The sequence below is a fragment of the Musa acuminata genome, chromosome BXJ3-8, assembly GCF_036884655.1.
Source record: "Musa acuminata AAA Group cultivar baxijiao chromosome BXJ3-8, Cavendish_Baxijiao_AAA, whole genome shotgun sequence".
Taxonomy (NCBI): Eukaryota; Viridiplantae; Streptophyta; class Magnoliopsida; order Zingiberales; family Musaceae; genus Musa; species Musa acuminata.
Genome location: NC_088356.1, coordinates 3,343,259 through 3,363,208, shown reverse-complemented (window position 1 = coordinate 3,363,208; position 19,950 = coordinate 3,343,259). Strand labels below are relative to the sequence as shown.

The window sequence follows — 19,950 nt, the reverse complement described above, 5'->3', positions numbered from 1 at the left end:
AGACCATTATATCGGTTATTAAAACGGTACCCATCACACTTCGGAGATCGTGTCGTCGCCAATATATGAATGGTAGACTTGAAAAGAAAGTCGAGGTCGAACAAGGAGGAACATCGGAAGTGGACAATGTGTATGATTGACTTATAAGGACGTGATGGATTTACTAAGTTAACTCTCGTTTAAACATTTTGGTCCGTGACATTGACTCAGGTCTTGATAACGAGTAGCACACAGATCCGATGGACAATCTCTCACTCCAATTACATCCGTAATCGAACACATCACAAGCAAGAATTTTGGGTTTAAATCAGGAGGGAGGGAAGACAGATGGAAGCCCACACCACAAAGCATCAGAGAGCTAGCTGTGTTCATCAGACTAGACAAGAACAACTAAGAAGTAGAATAAGCTCATCAAGCAGGGATTCCCATAACAGCAGGCCAGACAGAATAAGCTCTCATCCATCAGCTGTGCTCATCGAGCAGGGGTTCACCAGAACTGCAAACCAGAATAATAAGCTCATCCATCAGCTTTGAAAGCAACAAACTAGGCAGGACCAAATATGAACAAAGGCAGTTTACCTGCAACACATCTCAGGCACTCTAAATTAGTTCCCACCCGATGCAGAGAGGCTAAAGAATGCACAAGACAAAACAGCTAGTGTTCATATGGATGGCTGTGGATCAGTTGCGAACACTTGAAACTACTGCAAGATGACTTCATAACATTTGCAATCTGCAAAAGCTTGATCACCAAATAAAAAGTGTTCAGAGCAATATAGTAGCCTTCTCCATGTTTGACTTGGAAAAAACACACAAAAGATAGGAGTAATCCAAGTATAGTGGTTAATGCAGGAAAAAAAAGGGAGCAGAAGACCACAGTAAATAGGAGATCAATACAGGTGATTCAAATCATCACACCAAGCAATTTACCACTGCTTATCCTATTCATGGGTGGTTATTCCTACATGGACTTCGTTGCTTTATGTTGGCTTTCATAAAACAATTACTTGACAGAATCTGTGACCAAAGAGTACTCTCTATAAATAGATTGTTTTATGTTGGCTTCCATAAAACAATTACTTGAGAGAATCCTTGGTCAAAGATTACTCTATAAATAAATTGCTTTATGTTGGCTTTCATAAAACAATTACTTCAGAGACTCATTGATCAAAGATTACTCCCTATAAGTAAGGTGTGCAAACAACAAACAAAAGGAACTAAATCAGGGCATACTTGTATACGATCATTCTCATACAACTCAAATTAGATACGAGGAACCTAACTTCCAGAATGTAGGCTAGGACTAATAATCATCCATCAAAATAGAAAAATGGCCATGATAACACTTGTAGAATTCCAAAAATCTTCACAAGCAAGAGTTATTAAATATTGCTGGACATGGAACTAAAAAAGACATGAATGAACATAAATCTCTGATCAGGAAAATCTGGTCAACTGTCCAAACACTTTTTGCTGCCATCCAAAGGAAAGGAGAACATATTAACGGAGAAGCATGTTGGTCAGACTGGATATGCCTTGATCAAAGTATTATATGTAGTAGTTATTCCTTCCCATAAAACTGGGGTTATCGATAAAGCAGAACTACAACTTTGCTAGCATCCTTCGACAACAAGTTTATTCATGTGTATATATACAAAAACATTGATCATTCCTGTCAGAGCCAAGTAAAACTGTCTTTGCCTACTTGGAGAAAAAAGAAAGAAGAATCTAATTCAATTTTGATAAGCTTCCGACAAATACTTTGGTTCACTAGCAACTGTCATATAATGATCGACCATAAACCATGTTTCAAGCAAGCAAAGTCCTCATTGTATATACACGGTTGTTCCTGCTTGTCCCTTCAATTTGGGGGCCAAGAAAAACCATTCACATACTATAATTTCCCATTTAGCAAGAAACAAGATATGAACATAAAAAATTATCTGGATGGAAGAAATCACTTGAATTACTTCATCCATGCAGCTACTGTCGGAATATATATGACAACCTTAATGATGAAGATACCAACAACTTGCATATTAGAAAATGTTCACTTATATACAACTGTTGAGAAACAAACTAGGTAAACTTGAGTTTATTCACGCACTACAGATATGGAAGCAGCTCTAAGTGTATGTTCACGTACTACACACATGGAACCAGCTCTTTCAAAATTTAATCTCACAAACAGAAGCCACTAAAACCATCTACAGACATGGCGAAGAGTGGCCAAAAGGTCTGGGTGCATCAAATTTCTGAGAAACTAATAAGGTGGAAGCCATTTCATGCAAAGAAACCTGCATCATTTCCTCCAAGATTACAGTCAGGTGAAAAGTTTCTTCGAGCGGGCAGACGTGGAACTCCTAATCCCAGAACCCCTGGGGCAAAACCACCAATTGCAGGGAACCTGTCATAATCTCCACCTTGCACAGGAAGCCTCAGGGTACCAGCTGGGTTAAACCTACGCAAAATAACACTGGGCCTGCGAAATAGGTTCGCCCTTTCTGTTATCATCTTCTCAGCTTCCTTCCTCCTCACCCAGTAATTCACATACTTGTCTTTCCAGCTTCTGCCCACGAGTACCCTCTCATTCACCGACCCAAACTCCTCAAGAAACCTCAGCTTCCAAAGATCATCATTCGATGACAGATACCGCAACTCAGAACAAGTGCACCCAATCTTTGCAACATCAATGCCCGAAACAAACTCCAGAATCTTGATCTTGAGATCAGTTGGAAGGCGCATGAAGCATGTGGGAGAAGGTAGCCCATTCTTCTGGCATATATCAATAAGGAGAGGCAACGTGAGTCCATCTTTCACAACCTTCCATAGTCCAAAAACCTCCTTTTCTTCTTGTTTGCTCAGAGAATCCATAGATAAAGATAACAAAGGTGCCAGCTTTGACAGATCAATACACACTCGGTACACATCCTGATGATCTCCGTTCAGAAATCCATAAACAGTCGCATAATTCCCCATCATCGAGAACCTCAAAATTGCCACTTTGACGTCCCTTCCGTCAACGGCACCCACGAGCTCAGGAAGAGTGTATCGAACGGAAAAAGTAGCAGCTTTTGATGGACATCCTCCGGGAAATCGGGATCCACGGCCACCGCCACCGCCACTGACCACGAATCCAGACTCGAGAAAAGCAGCATGGAAGGTGATGACCAGGCGACCCAGAAGACCCTCGGCTTCTCCCTTCTCGGCTTCGATGACCCTCTTAAGAAAACATGGAACTGCCAGAGACTTCCCCACGACAACGGGCTCTACGTCTAATGCCATGACATCATCTTGTTGAACCACCTCGGCTTGAGGTGAAGTCAAATCTGCCGCTATGGCACTGGGGTTATTCTGCGTCGACACCGGCGAAAGATTCGAGCTTTCCGCAATTTCCACTGAAGCGGCGACAGAGGAAGAGGAAAAGTTTAGAGTTTGAGCGCTCAGGCCGAACGGCGTATCATCCACGGCACTGGGGGTCTCTGGCGGAGGAACTGGGGCAAGATTCGAGCTTTCCACGGTTTCCTCCGGAGCCGGGGCCGAGGAGGGGGACGGGGCTAGGGTTTGGGAGTCAGGGACGATAGAGAAGAAGATAAGATCTCCGGCGGTGAGGCCGAGTGAGTGGAGCGAGTCGTGGGGAGAGGAAGGAAGGAGCTCGTCCTTGCGGTTAAGGGAGAGGCGGATTGACCCCGGCGGGATCGAGATCGAGGAGGAGGAAGAGAGGGCGCGTGCGATGAGGGTTTTGAGGTTGTGGAGAGAGGAGGGGTCGGGGGCTTGGATCCTCAGCGTCTCCTTCGACGCCACGGAGCGAATTCGAAGCTTCATATCTCCGGACAAGCTCGATCGCAGAGGGGAGAGGAGAGGAGAGGAGAGGAGAGATCGAGAGGCCTTCCTTTCGATTTAGAGTGCACGGCGTTTCCTTCGGGATAAAGGAAACATTCAAAGGACCTTAATGGTGCTGGCAACTGCACCGCACCACGTATGGAGCAAACGATGGATAACTGAGACACGTGGCACTTGAGATGCGTGCAATGTTTGATCTAAGGAATCGGAAACATTACAAGTTTTCGAATAGGAATTACAACTGTATTTACTACATTCAAATTTCAAACTATTTAGTAATTAGAATCTATAGCTTATATATGTTTCGTACGTGCATTAAATTGACCCAATAATATGAATAAAAAAAAAGAGATAAACATAAAACTATAATCTCACTACTTTATCAATAATTGAATGCATTAATAATGATACATTCATATAAATTAATCCTAGTCTTATTCGATTGACTGATGGAAGTGTTTACATTGAAAGCAACAACAGAAGGGCTAAAGAAAGCACAAAATAAAACAGCATATTAAAGCTAAATCTGATGCAGAAGGGTTAAAAAATGAGGAGTTAGATTTTGTGACCCTTTATAATTAGATAAGATATTTATAATATAAATAATTAAATTTTAATAAAATATATTGATTAATTAAAAAAAAATTCATTGAAAATAGGATTCCTTATGAGATAACCTTGATGAGATGAACTAATAACTCATCGCCTATATATAGACAGGACCTCTAGAACTGAATATAAGAAAGTAATAAAAAAAAAACGAGAGGAATAGAAAAATTATCTTAATACATGAATTATAATCTTTCTTTTAACTTTTCTCGTCATGTTAAAAGATAGAAAGAGAAAAGAATGATCTAGTTCCTCTTGTAAATTGACAACGAGTATCTTTACAGATCAAATAAAGATCTTTTTTTTCAGATAACATCAAAAGGTAAGCATTGTTAAATCAGATCTAATTATTTGATTTCAATCATGACATAAAAGATTATTTTCATATTTAATACAATATATTACAGATTTTATACTTTCATATTGTTGTTGTTGAATGCTTGCTATGTGATCAGCTGCAAACGCTTGAAAGAACCGCAAAATGACTTCAAAACATATGCAATCTGCAACAGCTTGATTGTGCTACAAATTAACCAAATAAAAGTGTTCAGAGCAATGGAATAGCCTTCTCCTCCACGTATGACCTGCAAAAGAGTGTAGTTTCCTACATGCACTTCATCGCTCTATGATGGCTTTCATAGGATGATTACTTGAGAGGATCATTGATCAAAGATTACTCCCTATAAATAAGGTGCGCAAACTACAAACAAAAGTAACTAAATCGAGTCAAACTTCTATACCATCATTCTCATACTACTCGAATAAAAGATACAAGGAACCTAACTTACTCCATAATGTAGGCCACGACCAATAAGCATCCATCAAGCTAATTTATAAGAATCATAAAGATAAATTGTAGAACTTTCTGTAAACATAAAATTATAATCATATTATTATATTAAATCAATTTAATATCAAGATATAAAATTAAATAATAATATATTGATATATTTAGATGCAATGCCTTTATTTGAATCGTAGAATGTATTTCGTAGTTTAATTCGTAGAAAATAAAAATATCAATCTGTAAAATAAAATAGACTCATCTACTCCCCTCTTTTATTCTTCACGAAATCATTATGAATAATGAAATAGGGACGAGAATAAATCAATAGTCTTGTGTCGTATCATGTTTAGTTGGTAAATTTTTTTTAGTTATAGGTAAAAATAAAGAATATAAAATAAATGATGGAAAGAGTTTCTTCCATCAAGGTATCTATTAATAAATCTTATCATAAATATTTTTTTTATTAATTGATAATTATAATTAAAATCTATTTAAAATTATAATATATTTTACTTAATTTAATAGGATCACGTAATATATTAATTATAAGAGAATTAAGGCAGAAATATATTGTTCGCACGTACCTCATACAACAAACACAGTTGTAACCCATTTAAAATTGAAATTACTTAATTGATAAATCTTCATCCAGCCACCTCCAAGACAAAATAACAAAGAATATACCATCAAAACATAAAACACAAGATTAGTAATATGACATATTTTGGTATCATCCTCTCGTTAACAATAAGCAATTATGACAACACCAATGTGGAGCCTTAGGAATGACTTGATGCACTACGTCGATGCGACACCTCGAACTTGGACAGGACAATTGCTTGTTCCCGCCCTATCTGAAGTCGTACAAGACAGCGATGGATAATACAAAGCCACTCCGAAAAGCTCAGAACGACATCATGTAGCACGAATCCGTGCAAGTCGATCGACGCCCATACGAAATGTATGAGTTGTAGGAAAATTTAGGGACGACATCACATGGGTAATAGAAGAACATAAAACAAAATCTCAAATTTTCCAAAAAGTATTCGTCGTCGTACAAAGATTTGTGCGAAAAAACCTGTGAAATTTAAATCTAACGTATGAGATAGTGTTTTATCTAGGGAGATTGTATATCCCTGAAATCCTACATATCTGTGGGAGAGGATGAAGAAGGTCAAGCATCCTCCTTTCTAGTGGTGATACACACAACAAAGCTGTGACGACGCTCCTCAAATCCACATACCTGCTATTTGAGGAGGAGAAGGGGAGAGGAAAATAGGAGGTGACAACTAGAAAGCCCCAACCTTTTGGCCTTTAGTTCCCTTATATTTATAGAGGCTCCTAATTAACACAAATGGATCCTGCCCTATTGAGTATAGGATCTCCATCCAATTACTCAAGCATCTTAGATTAGTGAGTCTCTACCCAATAATCTCTTATTAACTCTTATTGGATCTCATCCATGCGATCCAATAATTCACGGGCTTATTGGATATCCAATAAGATAGGGACTCTAACAAATATCTCATATTCGAACCTCTACTCATCGCAACCCCTACCATATATGTGTGACCTTCTAGGCCCAATATCGAGCTGGTCGTGAGTTATATCTATTAGAACTCCTTCTGAATCAATGAATTATTATCTTCATAATAATTCACTCGACTCATTGATTGCGGACGTACTAAGCCACTACGTCGTAGTCCCTAGACGATACAGGAGAATCCAATCTTTTAGACCTATCTGTCTTCAGCTATTATGTACCTATAGTCCCTCATTCATCTAATATCCCAAAAATCGTATACCAGGCATGATGCTGTTAGATCAATACGGTTTTTCCTCGAGTCTCGTTGTAATTGGATTCTCCCGTAGAACTCTTTCTCTCTCAATTCGAACGATCTTGGCCAAGGATTTATATGAGTAAAAACACACAAGAAATTCCTCTCATGATATCGAGAGTGAATGATCCTCTATCAACATTCAATAGTCCTCGTAAGATTGGTTGTCACTCCCAATGACCAACTATACTAAATCTGAAACTTCCAAACCTATAAGTCTGATATCAAAGAGTGGAGTGCTCATACAAAACATCCTTAGTGTCTCAAGTCTAAGGACCAGATACATTATTGGGTCTACGAAATCGTTATTTGACAATAAGATATCATTAATCATCCAACATTCAGTAAGCAGATCAATAAGTAAATTTATTCTCCAATGAGCACCTACATTGTATCCTTAGTGTCCTCACACGAGCAGCTTTGAGACCAATCGTCTCCATCATATGGATGAGTATACAGTAACACTAGTTTATGACCTATGTTTAAAGGTAAATCGGTCTCATGATCTCATCACGATCTGATTCCTATTGCACAGATCCATGAACATCACAATATATTTATGCAACAAGTAATATAAAGTGATAAATAATAATAATAATAATAATTGAAAAGACTGCATGTCATGTCACATGTGTCATCACTCACGTGATTGACTTGCAAGGCACTTATGACTAGTATGAGCTGGTCGCTCGAGGAGTCTACGACCATTAATAGACCATGTATGATCGACCTTCGTTTGTAGGTATAAAAATCAACCTCCTGATTAGCGTTAGAGGTTGAACTTCGAACACTCAAACTCTCCCTAACACTACTCAACACTGACTTAAGCTTTGGATAAGTCGAGTCGGGAAATCTCCCTCCTAACTTTGGCTTATGTACAGGAACTCGATGACAAAGAAGCAACAATCCGATGAGAGAGGAAGAGCAACTCCTTGCTTTACTCAGATCAATTATAGAGATGAAGCCTGGACCTAACCTGACACCGACTACCCTGTTCGAGCAATCACTTGGGCGTCTCTACACACTCAGAATCAGATCAACCCATGCTGACCCATCAATCACGATATAAAGTTACTCAACATTTAGGTTTCATGCGTGCTCTACATCACAAGAACACAATATATTGGTTTAAAGAAAATTGGAGAAAACCATGAAAGATTAAACAAATGTGATGCACAAAAGGAATCGGAAGAGAAAGTGGCAGAAAAATGGCCATAACACAGCATGTAAATTTTCAGAACTCTTCACAAGCAAGAATTATTAAATATCACTAGACATGGACAAGAAAAAGACATTGAAGGAACATAAATAAATCTCTAACTAGGGAAATTTGGTCAACAGTCCAAACACTTGCTATTACCCTCCGACATCATGGAAAACATATCGAAGAAAAAGCATGTTGATCTGGATATGCTTCGATCAAAAGATTATTTGTAACAGTTATTCCTTCCCATGAAGATGGGGTTATCGATCGATCGAGCAGAACTATAAGTTTATTCATATGTGTATTATTTACTAAACGATGAAGACTTCACATATATACAAATGTTTGAGTTTATTCGTGCACTACCTACCCATATGGAAGCGCGTGTGTATTACACGCGTGGAACCATCTCTCTCAAATCTTATGAACAGTAGCCACCAAAACCACCTGCGCATGGAGAAGCGTGGCCAAAGGGTCTGTGAGTGCATCTACTTTCCGAGAAAGGAATAAGGTAAAAGCCATTTCACTCTGAGAAACCTGCATCTTCTCCTCCAAGATTACGCTAATGGAAGTTTCTTCGATGGGCTAGACATGGACATCCAAATCGCACACCCGCCGGACCAAAACCACCGAGTGAAGCGAACCTGCCGTAATCTCGGCCTCGCACAGGAAACCTCGGGGGACCAACTGGGTTAAACCCTAATCTCAGAACCAGTGGAGCAAAGCCTGCGATGGCATGGAACCCGTCATAATCTCCACCTAGCACAGGAAACCTCCGGGGACCAACTGAGTTCAAATAACTGGGCCTGCCGAGTAGGTTCGACCTTTCTGTCATCTTCTCAGCTTCCATCATCCTCACCCGGCGTTTCACATACTTCTCTTTCCAGCTTCTGCCCGTAATTAGCCTCCCGTTCACCGACCCAATCTCCACATGAAACCTCCGCTTCCAAAGATGGTCATCTGATGACAGAAAACGTAACTCAGAACAAGTGCACCCGATCTTTGCGAGATCAATGGCTGAAACATGCTTTAGAATGTGGAGCTGGAGTTCGGCTGGAAGGCGCATGAAGCATGTGGGAGAAGGTAGCCCATTCATACGGCATATATCAATAAGGAGTGGCAACGTGAGTTCATCTTTCACAACCTTCCATAGTCCAAAAACCTCCTTTTCCTCTTGTTCGCTCAGAGAATCCATAGATAAAGATAACAAAGATGCCAGCTTTGACAGATCAATACACACTCGGTACACATCCTGATGATCTCCGGTCAGAAATCCATAGACAGTCGCATAATTCCCCATCATCGAGAACCTCAACATCGCCACTTTGACGTCCCTTGCGTCGACAGCACCCACGAGCTCAGGAAGAGTGTATTGAACGGAAAAAGTAGCAGCTTTTGATGGACGTCCTGTGGGCAATCGGGATCCGCCGCCACTGACCACAAATCCGGACTCGAGAAAAGCGGCATGGAAGGTGACGACCAGGCGACCCAGAAGACCCTCGGCTTCTCCCTTCTCGGCTTCCATGACCCTCTTAAGAAAATATGGAACTGACAGAGACTTCCCCACAAAAAGGGGCTCTGCGTCCGATGCCATTATATCATCTTGTTGAACCACCTCCGCTTGAGGTGCACTCAAATCCGACGCTATGGCACTGGGGTTATCCTGCGTCAACACCGGCGCAAGATTCGAGCTTTCCGCAATGTCCATAGAAGTAGCGACAGAGGAAGATAATAAGTTTAGGGTTTGAGCGTGCAGGCGGACCGGTGTATCGTCCACGGCACTGGGGGTCTCTGGCGGAGGAACTGGGGCAAGATTCGAGCTTTCCACGGTTCCCTCCGGAGCGGGGGCCGAGGAGGGGGACGGGGCTAGGGTTTGTGAGGCAGGGACGATGTAGAAGAAGATGAGGTTGCCGGAGGTGAGGCCGAGGGAGTGGAGCGAGTCGTGGGGAGAGGGAGGAAGGAGCTCGTCCTTGCGGTTAAGGGAGAGGCGGATTGACCCCGGCGGGATCGAGATCGAGGAGGAGGAAGAGAGGGCGCGTGCGATGAGGGTTTTGAGGTCGTGGAGAGAGGAGGGGTCGGGGGCTTGGATCCTCAGCGTCTCCTTCGACGCCACGGAGCGAATTCGAAGCTTCATATCTCCGGACAAGCTCGATCGCAAAACGAGAGGGGAGAGGAGAGATCGAGGCCTTCGTTTCGATTTATAGGGCACCGCGTTTCCTTTGGAACAAAGGAAAAGGGAACTTATGTAGAACTTTAATGGCGCTGGTAACTGCACCGCACACCTGCGAGCAAACGACGGATACCTGAGACACGTGGATTTTGAGATGCGTGCAATGCTTGATCTAATCAATCGGAAGGATAGCAAGCAAAGTTCTCGAATAGGACTCATAATTACGACGGTATTTACTAAAGTCAAATTTCAAAGCATTTAGGAATTAGAGTTTAAAGCTTAAAGAGACTTTGTACGTGCATCAAATTGACACAATAATATGACCAAAAAAATTAACATATGAAACTATAATCGGCATTTTATATAGTGAATTTTTTATCATAAGATATTATTATTTGTAATAATTTTTTACTATTTATAATCATATTTTAATATTTTTATAATATTTATAAAATATCATTTTACATATAAAACTTAAATATCATTTTCTTTTTCCTTCTCTTCTTCTTTCTCCTCCTCCATCTTCCCATCCTCCTTTTCTTCTTCCTCCTTAGAGGATGATCATAGGTTCGATGATGACAAATAGCATCAGTGGTGAGGATAAAATAAGAGATTATCAAAAATAAAATAAAATTAGTAATACAAGGGTTGTAAAAAATAAAAAATTATTATCTTTTAAAGGTCAATAGTAAAGATCATGAATGTTAAGCTTCTTTACCAAATGATGTTCCCTAAATTAGGATGCTTACTATTCATAACTATTTTTTATATTAAAAATCCATTACTATTGATATTTTTTTTAAAAAAATATTTATTATTTTACTATTTACATCCTCGGTATTATCGATTTTATTCCTTTTTTCTTCCCTTAACCCTACGCTCATTGTTGATTATGTTGTCAATTATTGTCTGACACTCTTTGCTGATACTCTCCCTCCTCGCTCATGCTCGCCACTCTTTTGACGTCATAAAGAAGAAGAAAAGAAGGAAGAATGAGAAAAAGAAGAGGAGCAGGAAGAAGAAGGAAGAAGAGGAGGTGAAGGAGGAAAAGAAGGTATCGAAATCCTTTTAAGAATAAATAGTTTGTAATATTAATTTTTAAAAAACAAGATTATAAATAGCAAAGAGGGGGTTGCTAATTATGAGCATTCTTAATTTGTTTTTCCTTAAAGACATATCTTTTTTATTAATTTGATAAAAATAATAATACTCTTTGCCCTTCATCAATCATCCTCGATCATCATCACCACCCATGACTACTATCGCCTCTATTGTCCCCTACTCTCACCATTAGTAGCACCACTAATCATCTCCGCCCTCTCTTCCCCACATCACTCACCACCTCCCCCTCTTGGTTGTTTGCTCTTCTTTGTCACTATGGGAATAGGTGGGTAGAGCAAAGATACATTTATGCATTGTTGTCCGCAGGTGATAGCCTCGTCTCCCTCCCTTAGCAAGGTCGCTTATGCGAACAAATGAGCAGGCACTTTCGCCACTATTGTTTATCATACTTTAGGTGAAGCTCCTCTATACATGACAAATCTTTTGCCATTGTCTTGAGCATCCTAATTGTGTTACATCGAGGCTATCTCCATCACTAGCATCCTAATTATGTACCTCTATTTTCCCACCTAGAGGTGTCAATTATGCTCATGGGTACATGTACCCCTAGGGACCAGCTTCTATGAGGCAGGGATGAGAGAAATAAATGAGGATATGAGATATTTTCTATTACCCACACATTTATAGGGCGGAGACGGATAAAATACTTCTCATCCTATTCTCATTCTCATTTCTGCCCTATCAATGTGGATCTAGATAATGGGCTCAAACGTTAGGTGGGTCAGGCCCTTACCTAATTTGAATCAAGTTGGGTTGAGCTTTGGTTGAGTCAATTATGTGGCATTTAATTCGTTTAAACTAGATAAAACAATATCAACACGTCAATACAATTGTAACTCATTTATATTTAAATATTATTATGACATATAATATTATAAAAATTATTATTTATAAATTTTAATATTACTAATTAGTTTTGATATTAATTTTATTTAAAAAAATAATTTAAAAAATGAAGAAAACAATATTCCCTATCCTTACCCTTGCCTCATCCAAATGAGGAATAGGGTAAGGATAGGGAATAAAGAATGAGATAAGGATGGGAATAGAAAAACACTCCCCGCCTTGCCTCATCGACATCTCTATACTTGCCTACTCCGACTACGATGGGGAATAGGGGAGGAGAAGGAGAAGGGGGGAAGGATGAGGCAGACGAGCAATACCGCTTATGGTGGGAACATGGGTGACGATGGTGGCAACGACGATGATGACGATGACGGTCGGAGGAGGCGTCGGAGGTAGTTAGTGAAGAGTAAAGGATATTTTTATCAAATTGATGAAAAATGAATGCCCCCATATTAAAACCAATTAGAGGGCATCATTTGATAAAAAATTCAACATTGAAAGTTTTTAAGGTAAAATGGCTATGGATAATCTTACTACTTGTATCACTCTTCTTCTAGTTTCAAATATAGCATATATGCATAACTAGAATAAGATGTCACTTTTTTATTTATTTATACTGTCAATAATAGTATAGCAAAATAGTAAATAAGTTTGAATCATGTTAACTTATTAAATAAAATGATATGATTTTTTTTTGTGTAACACTTGTACATAGTTATAAACAAATAAACCTCAACTACCATATATTTACATATTATGTTTAAAATTTACATGCATAAAATATGCCTACATATTATTGGCATGGGCCATATCTACTCAACTCTTTACCCATCACATTGATGGATGAATATACATTAATACTTATATATCTTCAAATAACATTTGCATGTGCGAAAATTATACTCCTCTTGCTAATAATTGATCATTTATTATAAGATTGGACTACAAAATATATTTCTTATTTCTAAGCTACAATTGTTTCCAAGAAAAATATTATAAATCAATTTAGATAATTAAATTTTTATTTTTATTTTTTTTGAAGAAAATAGAAGAATCCTTAATCTTTATGATTCTAAAATAGTTGATAGCTTGATGTACTATTTTTCAACTGCAAAGATGACTAGAAAATAAGTTCACAAATCAACCAAAGGTATATATATATAATTAACAAACAAGATTCACTTTGAAAATACTTCAAATGCTGGATGTGTATAGTGAACGCGAACATCAAGGAAGATATATCTTACAATGAAGTGACATTCCATTATACTCCACAAGCATAATACACTGAGAGGAAGCTTGTGGGGAGTTTGCTAAATGTGTGTTAAAATACATATGAAGCTAATAGTCATTTAAGCTAACCATTTATGGATCAGATTGCATACATGTACATCATTCAACAGGATAATGATAGGACTTTAGGGCAAATATGACTCTTTTTGTTAATATACAACAAACATGATACAGATTGCCATGGAAAGATCGGGTTAAGTTTTGCCTTGTTAGATTTCACCTCTGAAATATGGTGGGCCGAAGAAGGAGCTTGAGAATGTGCCACCACCATTTGGAAATAGGGTGAGGAAGCAAACCAAGGCCAAGACGAATCCCCACGCATACCGGTCATCTCCCAATGGTGTAATCTCATCCTTAGCGGGCAACTCTTCGCCGCCACGGAAGAATGTTGCAAACAAGCCCCAGGCCAGACACAGCACGCTTCCGCTGAGGCCACCTATTCCTAAAAGTAATGATGTGCCAAAAGACAGAATGGTCGCGGTGTTCCTTCCGAAGAGAGCCTGCGCTATACGCCCTCCTTCAAGCCTTCCGCATGGCAGTAAGTTCAAGGATGTTACAACCATTCCTGCAGCATGATCACCAGCAGATAGTAAATGGCCCTGTATATCATGCCGTAAAAGAAAAGAAAAAAAAGGAATGGCCAGTGACATCTGATGCTATCACAACTGAACAAACATTTCTAGTTTCACAATGGATAAGGAACATGCTAGAAATCCTAAATGATAATATCAGGCTGGATGACTAACGGAGAGTCATGCTAGAATTATTACAGGATAAAAGAGTGCATTGGTGACTTCAACTGTCTGGTTAAGTCTTTAAGAGTCATACAGTGCAGAGGCATGATAAGAAGTCTGCATGTGATCTGCAAGTGTGATCTAATAAATATGAAGAGAACTTTTACAATTGACAGGATAACTAGCACTTGTTAAAGCTATATCAACATTCCACACCATCTGCAATAAAATTTAAGAAAAAGATGAATTGAAGGAGATTGTAAATAGAGAGCTCAGACACGTCTTCAAGCATCAGGAAGAAGATGGATTGAAGGAAATTGTAAGAAAATTCTAAAGCTTTGGTGAGAAAGGACAATTGGTTCTTTATTTATATTCAATAAAATTTTCTTATATAGTGAACATGAACAATTTACAGTGGTTTTTTTTCCCAAGTCAATAACTTAGATGTCTATATATCTGATCACTTATATCTTAGAGCCACGCAAGGAGTGACAAAGGATGCTTAAAAGTGCATCCTTGAAGCAACCATGATCAATGTACACTAACTAAATTATCGATTTATTATAAACCAGATTTATATCCAAAAAGAGAAAAATACAGATTTATTATAAACCAGCGTACCTAAAAGTCCAGCAAAAGCAAGAGGATCAACAGGCACCCCAACCCCTTCAACTGCATTAGGTAATACATTACCTAGTTCATCTGCATAAGGTCCTATTACAAGTTGAACGAAAGAAAGAAGGGGATTGTTATAGAAGAACTGAGGCCTAATAAATCTGCAAAAAAAAAAATATAAAAAAACAGATCATGAGACATATTGTTGTGAAGGTCTTCAATCAAAAACTACAAGTTTTTGCTGACTACAGGAGTCGGAAACTCACAGAGCATTGTCTCCACCATTGAAACTGCCATCAATTATAAATGCAGTGATAGCAAGCACTAATGATGCCAGATATGCACTTGCGGTGCGTGCAACTGGAATGTCAAAGAGAGCTTTTTTATTGGGCAATAGTGATTCGTAGTTATTCATTACCCCTAGGCAGCCAGTCCAATTTGATGGAATAAGAAATGATGGACTGAGCTTAACACCATAGCGACTTGCTGTTACCCTTGTTGCAATCTGCAATAACAACTTCAACATCATAATAACTGAGAGCAAGTGTGCAATATTTGAAGAAAACACAAAACACGAATTTCAAGGCATGTCAGAGAGAAACAAAATAAAAAAAAAAATGAATGCACTCTGGTATTTCAAAACAAGTTACAGAAATAATACCAGAACCAACACTAGTTATATCATCTTTAACTAAAAACGAACAGCCACAATGTGAACAAGAGATGTGGCCAGCAGTTGATAAGTATGCATGTAATATACCAGATGAGAAAATGGAAAGAAATGAATTCCATACCTCTGACACACCTAAGATAGAGAGAAAGCCACTAAAAAGTGGGACAACGTCTGCTATGTAGTCATCAAAAGTAGCACCAGGCTTAAGGAAGAAGCCACTCATCAATGCAATGGTTCCAAAAGTTGCGACACATAAAACTACTGCACTCACATATCCCCATGGTGTACTCAGCTTAGTGGCCTCAAATTGAAGATCGATTTCTGCTTTGGGTTGTACCACGCAAACCTAAACAAGATTAGGCAAATATAATCAAGCTCACAGAAAATGAGAATCTTATTTTGAAATAACTAGATCCATTTGAAAACCTTGTACAAATTATTTTCTTCATGATGACATACTCTATATTTTCTGAGATACAGTGGGGTGAAGCTGATTTATTTCATTAAAGCAATTTCTCCATTAGTTGGAGAAAAAATTTGTATCCATAGCTTCCTCTATTAAGTCTCTTCTGTCCATACAAGATTTTTTTAAGGTTATAGCCAAAAAAGGAAAGAGAATCTCATCAACCCAGAATTGTCAGGCCAAATAAATGGGAACCATATCTGCAATGGTCATGTTAAAGTACTAGCTAGGCTTGGCCTGAACATAACATAACCTTGATAGTGAGCTGAGATTTTCTCAGCAGAAGCTCACACATAGAAGAGCAGTTTGGTTGAAATTGAATTGACCGTGTGGGGGTAGCATTTCATGCTCTGATATACACTAGGTTTTTGCCACAAAGAAGGGAAAAGATCAATGATCTTAAAATCAAATTGTCTTGCCAAAAGATCAAGTTTTCCTATCCTTGACCGGGCTTTTGAGACAAAATATTGTTCGATTCCACAAAGACCATGTTAAATTGAGGCTGCTTTGAGATGGAAACTCCCACCATACTTTTATAGAAGAAATACTACTAACCAGTGGGCTTTAGCACGTAACTCATACATGCTAGAAGAGATCTTCAGGAACTAATTCTCTCTTCCCAATGCAGAGATCTTTTGGAGCATGAAGGTAGGTGAATACTAATTCTAACTTGAAGCAATCTCTAAGATATAATTTCAGACGTCCAACAAAAGTTGTACAAGCCTGAAGTTGATCAGTAGTCCAGTACACTCCCATACACAAAATTTCTGTTTGTTTTATGTCTATGAAAATAATAACAAGAAATTTCAGTGAGAGGGCTGCTACAATCACCTCATGTTCCCTTGAATAGTTCTACTCCTGCTTCATGTGCTTGCTTACTGCAAATTTCTCCAGTAGTGTTGCTTTTTCCGCAGCAAGTCACTTAGTACAACTTATGAAGCATATGGCATCAATGTCGAATGAAACATAGATAGGTGAGAAAGTGTATAGGGCAGACATGTATGGTTATCGAGACAAATATTTGTTAGTTTGAATCCTATAAACCTAATAGAAATATTGTGATAGACCTGATATTACCAAGAACAACATGAGAAAACAGACTTGCAATCTGGTATTCTCGATAATCAATTTCTGTAAGTCCATCATTGTTGATGTCAACTCTCGAACTAATTAAATTAGAAAGATGGTTTTGGAGGCCTACATGACACCCTTGACATTACTGTTATTAGGGTCTTTCTATCTAGAGGCAGGCAGTTGGCATCTTCACTAGAATGTCTATTCCACTGAGCCATTTTACAAATGGAGCCCAGATTGTTAAACCTTCTGCGAGGAACTATAACCATTAAATCAAAGCTTTACCTTAAGAGTATGTTGCATCAACTTTAAAGGATTCATTTATGAAGGAAGTGTTCAATATAACCAGGTTTTATAAGTCAGTTTAAGGCAATCATCAGCGAACGACCACAATTGGATATTAGAGGAAAGTATAGCTCGGTGACATTAACAATGTAGAAAAATTGAACAGCAAAATTTCTCAAACGTTTACACATATGCATGCAATAAAGGAAGTGCAAGAGCTACTTTAATCATCTAAGCATGTAACAAGTAATATTAATGTGCAAACAAACAAAGACTAAATTGTGGCTGAGTTCATTATACCTGCTTGGTTATATCATCTTTCGTCTCCTCCATGAACCACAGCACAACTTCTCGTCCAGCTGCCTCGGAGAGCTTCTTTTCCAATTTTGGCACGACTTCTTCGATAGGTTTTCTCAAATTTCCAATAAAAATACCCCCATCGCCAAACCTCCTAACATCGACAGCAAAGAATGTATCGTATCCGAAGCAACTCTTCAGCTGGAAAGACAGAATTCGAGTTCAAGATGTCTTTCTTTTTGCTCCTTGAAACTATTATACTTAAAGGCAGTATATTTGATGAAGGCGTGTTCTTCTTTGGGGAGTCGAATTTACCTTGTTGAGATCCAGAGCCTTGAACGCCTCCTCCGCCTTCTCCAACCTCTCCTTCTCTCTGGTTAAGCTATCCCTGAGTACGTTCTTGAAGAAGGCAGTGACGGGATTGACATCAGATTGCCGGTCGAGCTCTTTGAGCTTCCTGTCGGCCCGCTTCTTCTCGAGCTTGATCGCGGCCTCGATCGAGGGGTTGCCCATGAACTTCTTGAACTCTTCGTCCGTCTTCCAGTCCACTTCTTGCTGCTGCTTCTGGGCCTCCTCGTCCGACTCTCCTCCGTCTCCCGCGACGCCCTCGGAGGCGGGCGACCGGTCATCGCCATCCCCCTCATCGGGGACCACGGCGACGGATGAGGACGGCGGATTAGCTTTCTCTTCTTGATCCCGGGCTGAGAATTTTGGGGGGGTTCTCAGAGGGAGCCTGCGCGGGGGGGAAAGGAGGCGAGGGCTTTGGTGCCAACATTGGATCTTGGGGTGGAAGGAGAAAGGGGAAGAGGCGAAAGCCAAAGATGGGGGGAGGAGGAGAAGGGCAGACGCCATGGGAGGCAACGAGTGGAGGAAGCTCTAATGCGCGGATTTGGAGGGTGGAGAGGCAGCCATTTACATTGGAGTGGAGTGTGAGGGCGACTCGGGACATTGAGAAGCGTCTCGAAGGCGGGAGAAGCCGCGAGTATATTAATGGGCCTTATGGGCCCATCTTCTTCTAGTTGTGTTTAACATGGGCCGGATTATATTGGGCCTATAACTTGGCCCATTCTTAACTAACTAAAGTTATGTTGGTAATTTCAAAAGCAAAAAGAGAAAAGGCATTTTAACTAAAAAAAATTCCATAATAATAATAATAATTATGTGAGTAATTTGGATGGTAAGGATTACTTCATCCATAAAGTGTATTTATTTCACGAAATCCAATACTAAGAACATGCAATGATGCTTTTCATATTCTATATTATATTAAGGATTCGTAGTTAATCACTAAACTAATAAACATTTCTAACCATTGCATGTGAGCCAACGCATGCACATTACCTTGATATGAGAGTGAGAGAGAGAGAGAGAGAGAGGCGACACACCATCTAGGCATCCACCATAGAAGGAAATAAGATGTGGGAAGTCCTTGACTTGTCGATCTCGAGACATGAAGAGTGTGGATGGCATCATCATTTCTTCCTAGGCAAGCGTGAAGCAACTCCAAAGCTCATTTGCATGACTTCTCTTTTGTTCTCTTCTTTGTTGTGCCAACGTACATATGGCTCTTAAACAAGCTAGTTGTGTTGGTTGCCATGCCACTTGAGCTAAAGGTTTCATGAGCTATGTATATGAAGCTTAATGTGTGACCCTATGATACATTGCACTTGGGCATTTAATAGGGTATATTTTGGTATCACCTATGTGGACCCAATCAAGTAGACACGACGGTGCAGACGTGAAACCTCAAGTACGATGTGATGCAAAAGCACACACACGTGACGGGCAACCGTTTGCCGCCCCCTCCGTACCAACGACATCATCATAGTACAGCCACTCCGGAAAGCTCGGGGCGACGCCACACGACGTCAATCCGTGCAGGTCGGTTGGCACTCGTACAAAAGCTTAAGTCGGCCACCCGAGGAGCCGATCGTAGTAAATTGACCTCGTACGATCAACTCATCCTCGCATGTATAAAATCCAACCCTCCCTAATCAGGAAGGGGGGATATTTTTCAAACTCTCAACCCTCTCATACATACTATTAACTTGAGCTTCTAAGGGGTCGAGTCGAGAAATTCCCCTCCCGACCTCGACC

General features: G+C 39.5%; 3 protein-coding genes across 4 annotated transcripts; all 3 read right to left on the bottom strand.

Moving 5' to 3' along the window:
* Positions 1 to 136: 136 nt before the first annotated feature.
* Positions 137 to 3,917, bottom strand: LOC135645241 (F-box protein SKIP22-like). Of its 2 annotated transcripts, none has more exons than XM_065163427.1 (3): positions 2,298 to 3,917; positions 580 to 742; positions 137 to 496 (listed from the first exon to the last, which is right to left on the bottom strand). In XM_065163427.1, the coding sequence occupies exons 1-2, from the start codon at positions 3,823 to 3,825 to the stop codon at positions 702 to 704; spliced, it is 1,569 nt and encodes a 522-aa protein (XP_065019499.1). In that variant the 5' UTR covers positions 3,826 to 3,917; the 3' UTR covers positions 137 to 496; positions 580 to 701. The 2 variants fall into 2 exon arrangements, with proteins under 2 accessions (XP_065019499.1, XP_065019500.1); XM_065163428.1 differs by having other exon boundaries at positions 580 to 733.
* A 4,779-nt stretch (positions 3,918 to 8,696) lies between these two features.
* LOC135644871 (F-box protein SKIP22-like) lies at positions 8,697 to 10,473 on the bottom strand. The gene has a single exon (XM_065162812.1). The coding sequence runs from the start codon at positions 10,413 to 10,415 to the stop codon at positions 8,844 to 8,846; it is 1,572 nt and encodes a 523-aa protein (XP_065018884.1). The 5' UTR covers positions 10,416 to 10,473; the 3' UTR covers positions 8,697 to 8,843.
* A 3,282-nt stretch (positions 10,474 to 13,755) lies between these two features.
* Positions 13,756 to 18,759, bottom strand: LOC135646171 (probable zinc metallopeptidase EGY3, chloroplastic). The gene is made up of 6 exons (XM_065165407.1): positions 18,169 to 18,759; positions 17,857 to 18,054; positions 15,856 to 16,080; positions 15,328 to 15,566; positions 15,068 to 15,222; positions 13,756 to 14,277 (listed from the first exon to the last, which is right to left on the bottom strand). Exons 1-6 carry the CDS (start codon positions 18,703 to 18,705, stop codon positions 13,922 to 13,924), a joined length of 1,710 nt encoding a protein of 569 aa, XP_065021479.1. The 5' UTR covers positions 18,706 to 18,759; the 3' UTR covers positions 13,756 to 13,921.
* Between the last annotated feature and the right edge of the window lie 1,191 nt (positions 18,760 to 19,950).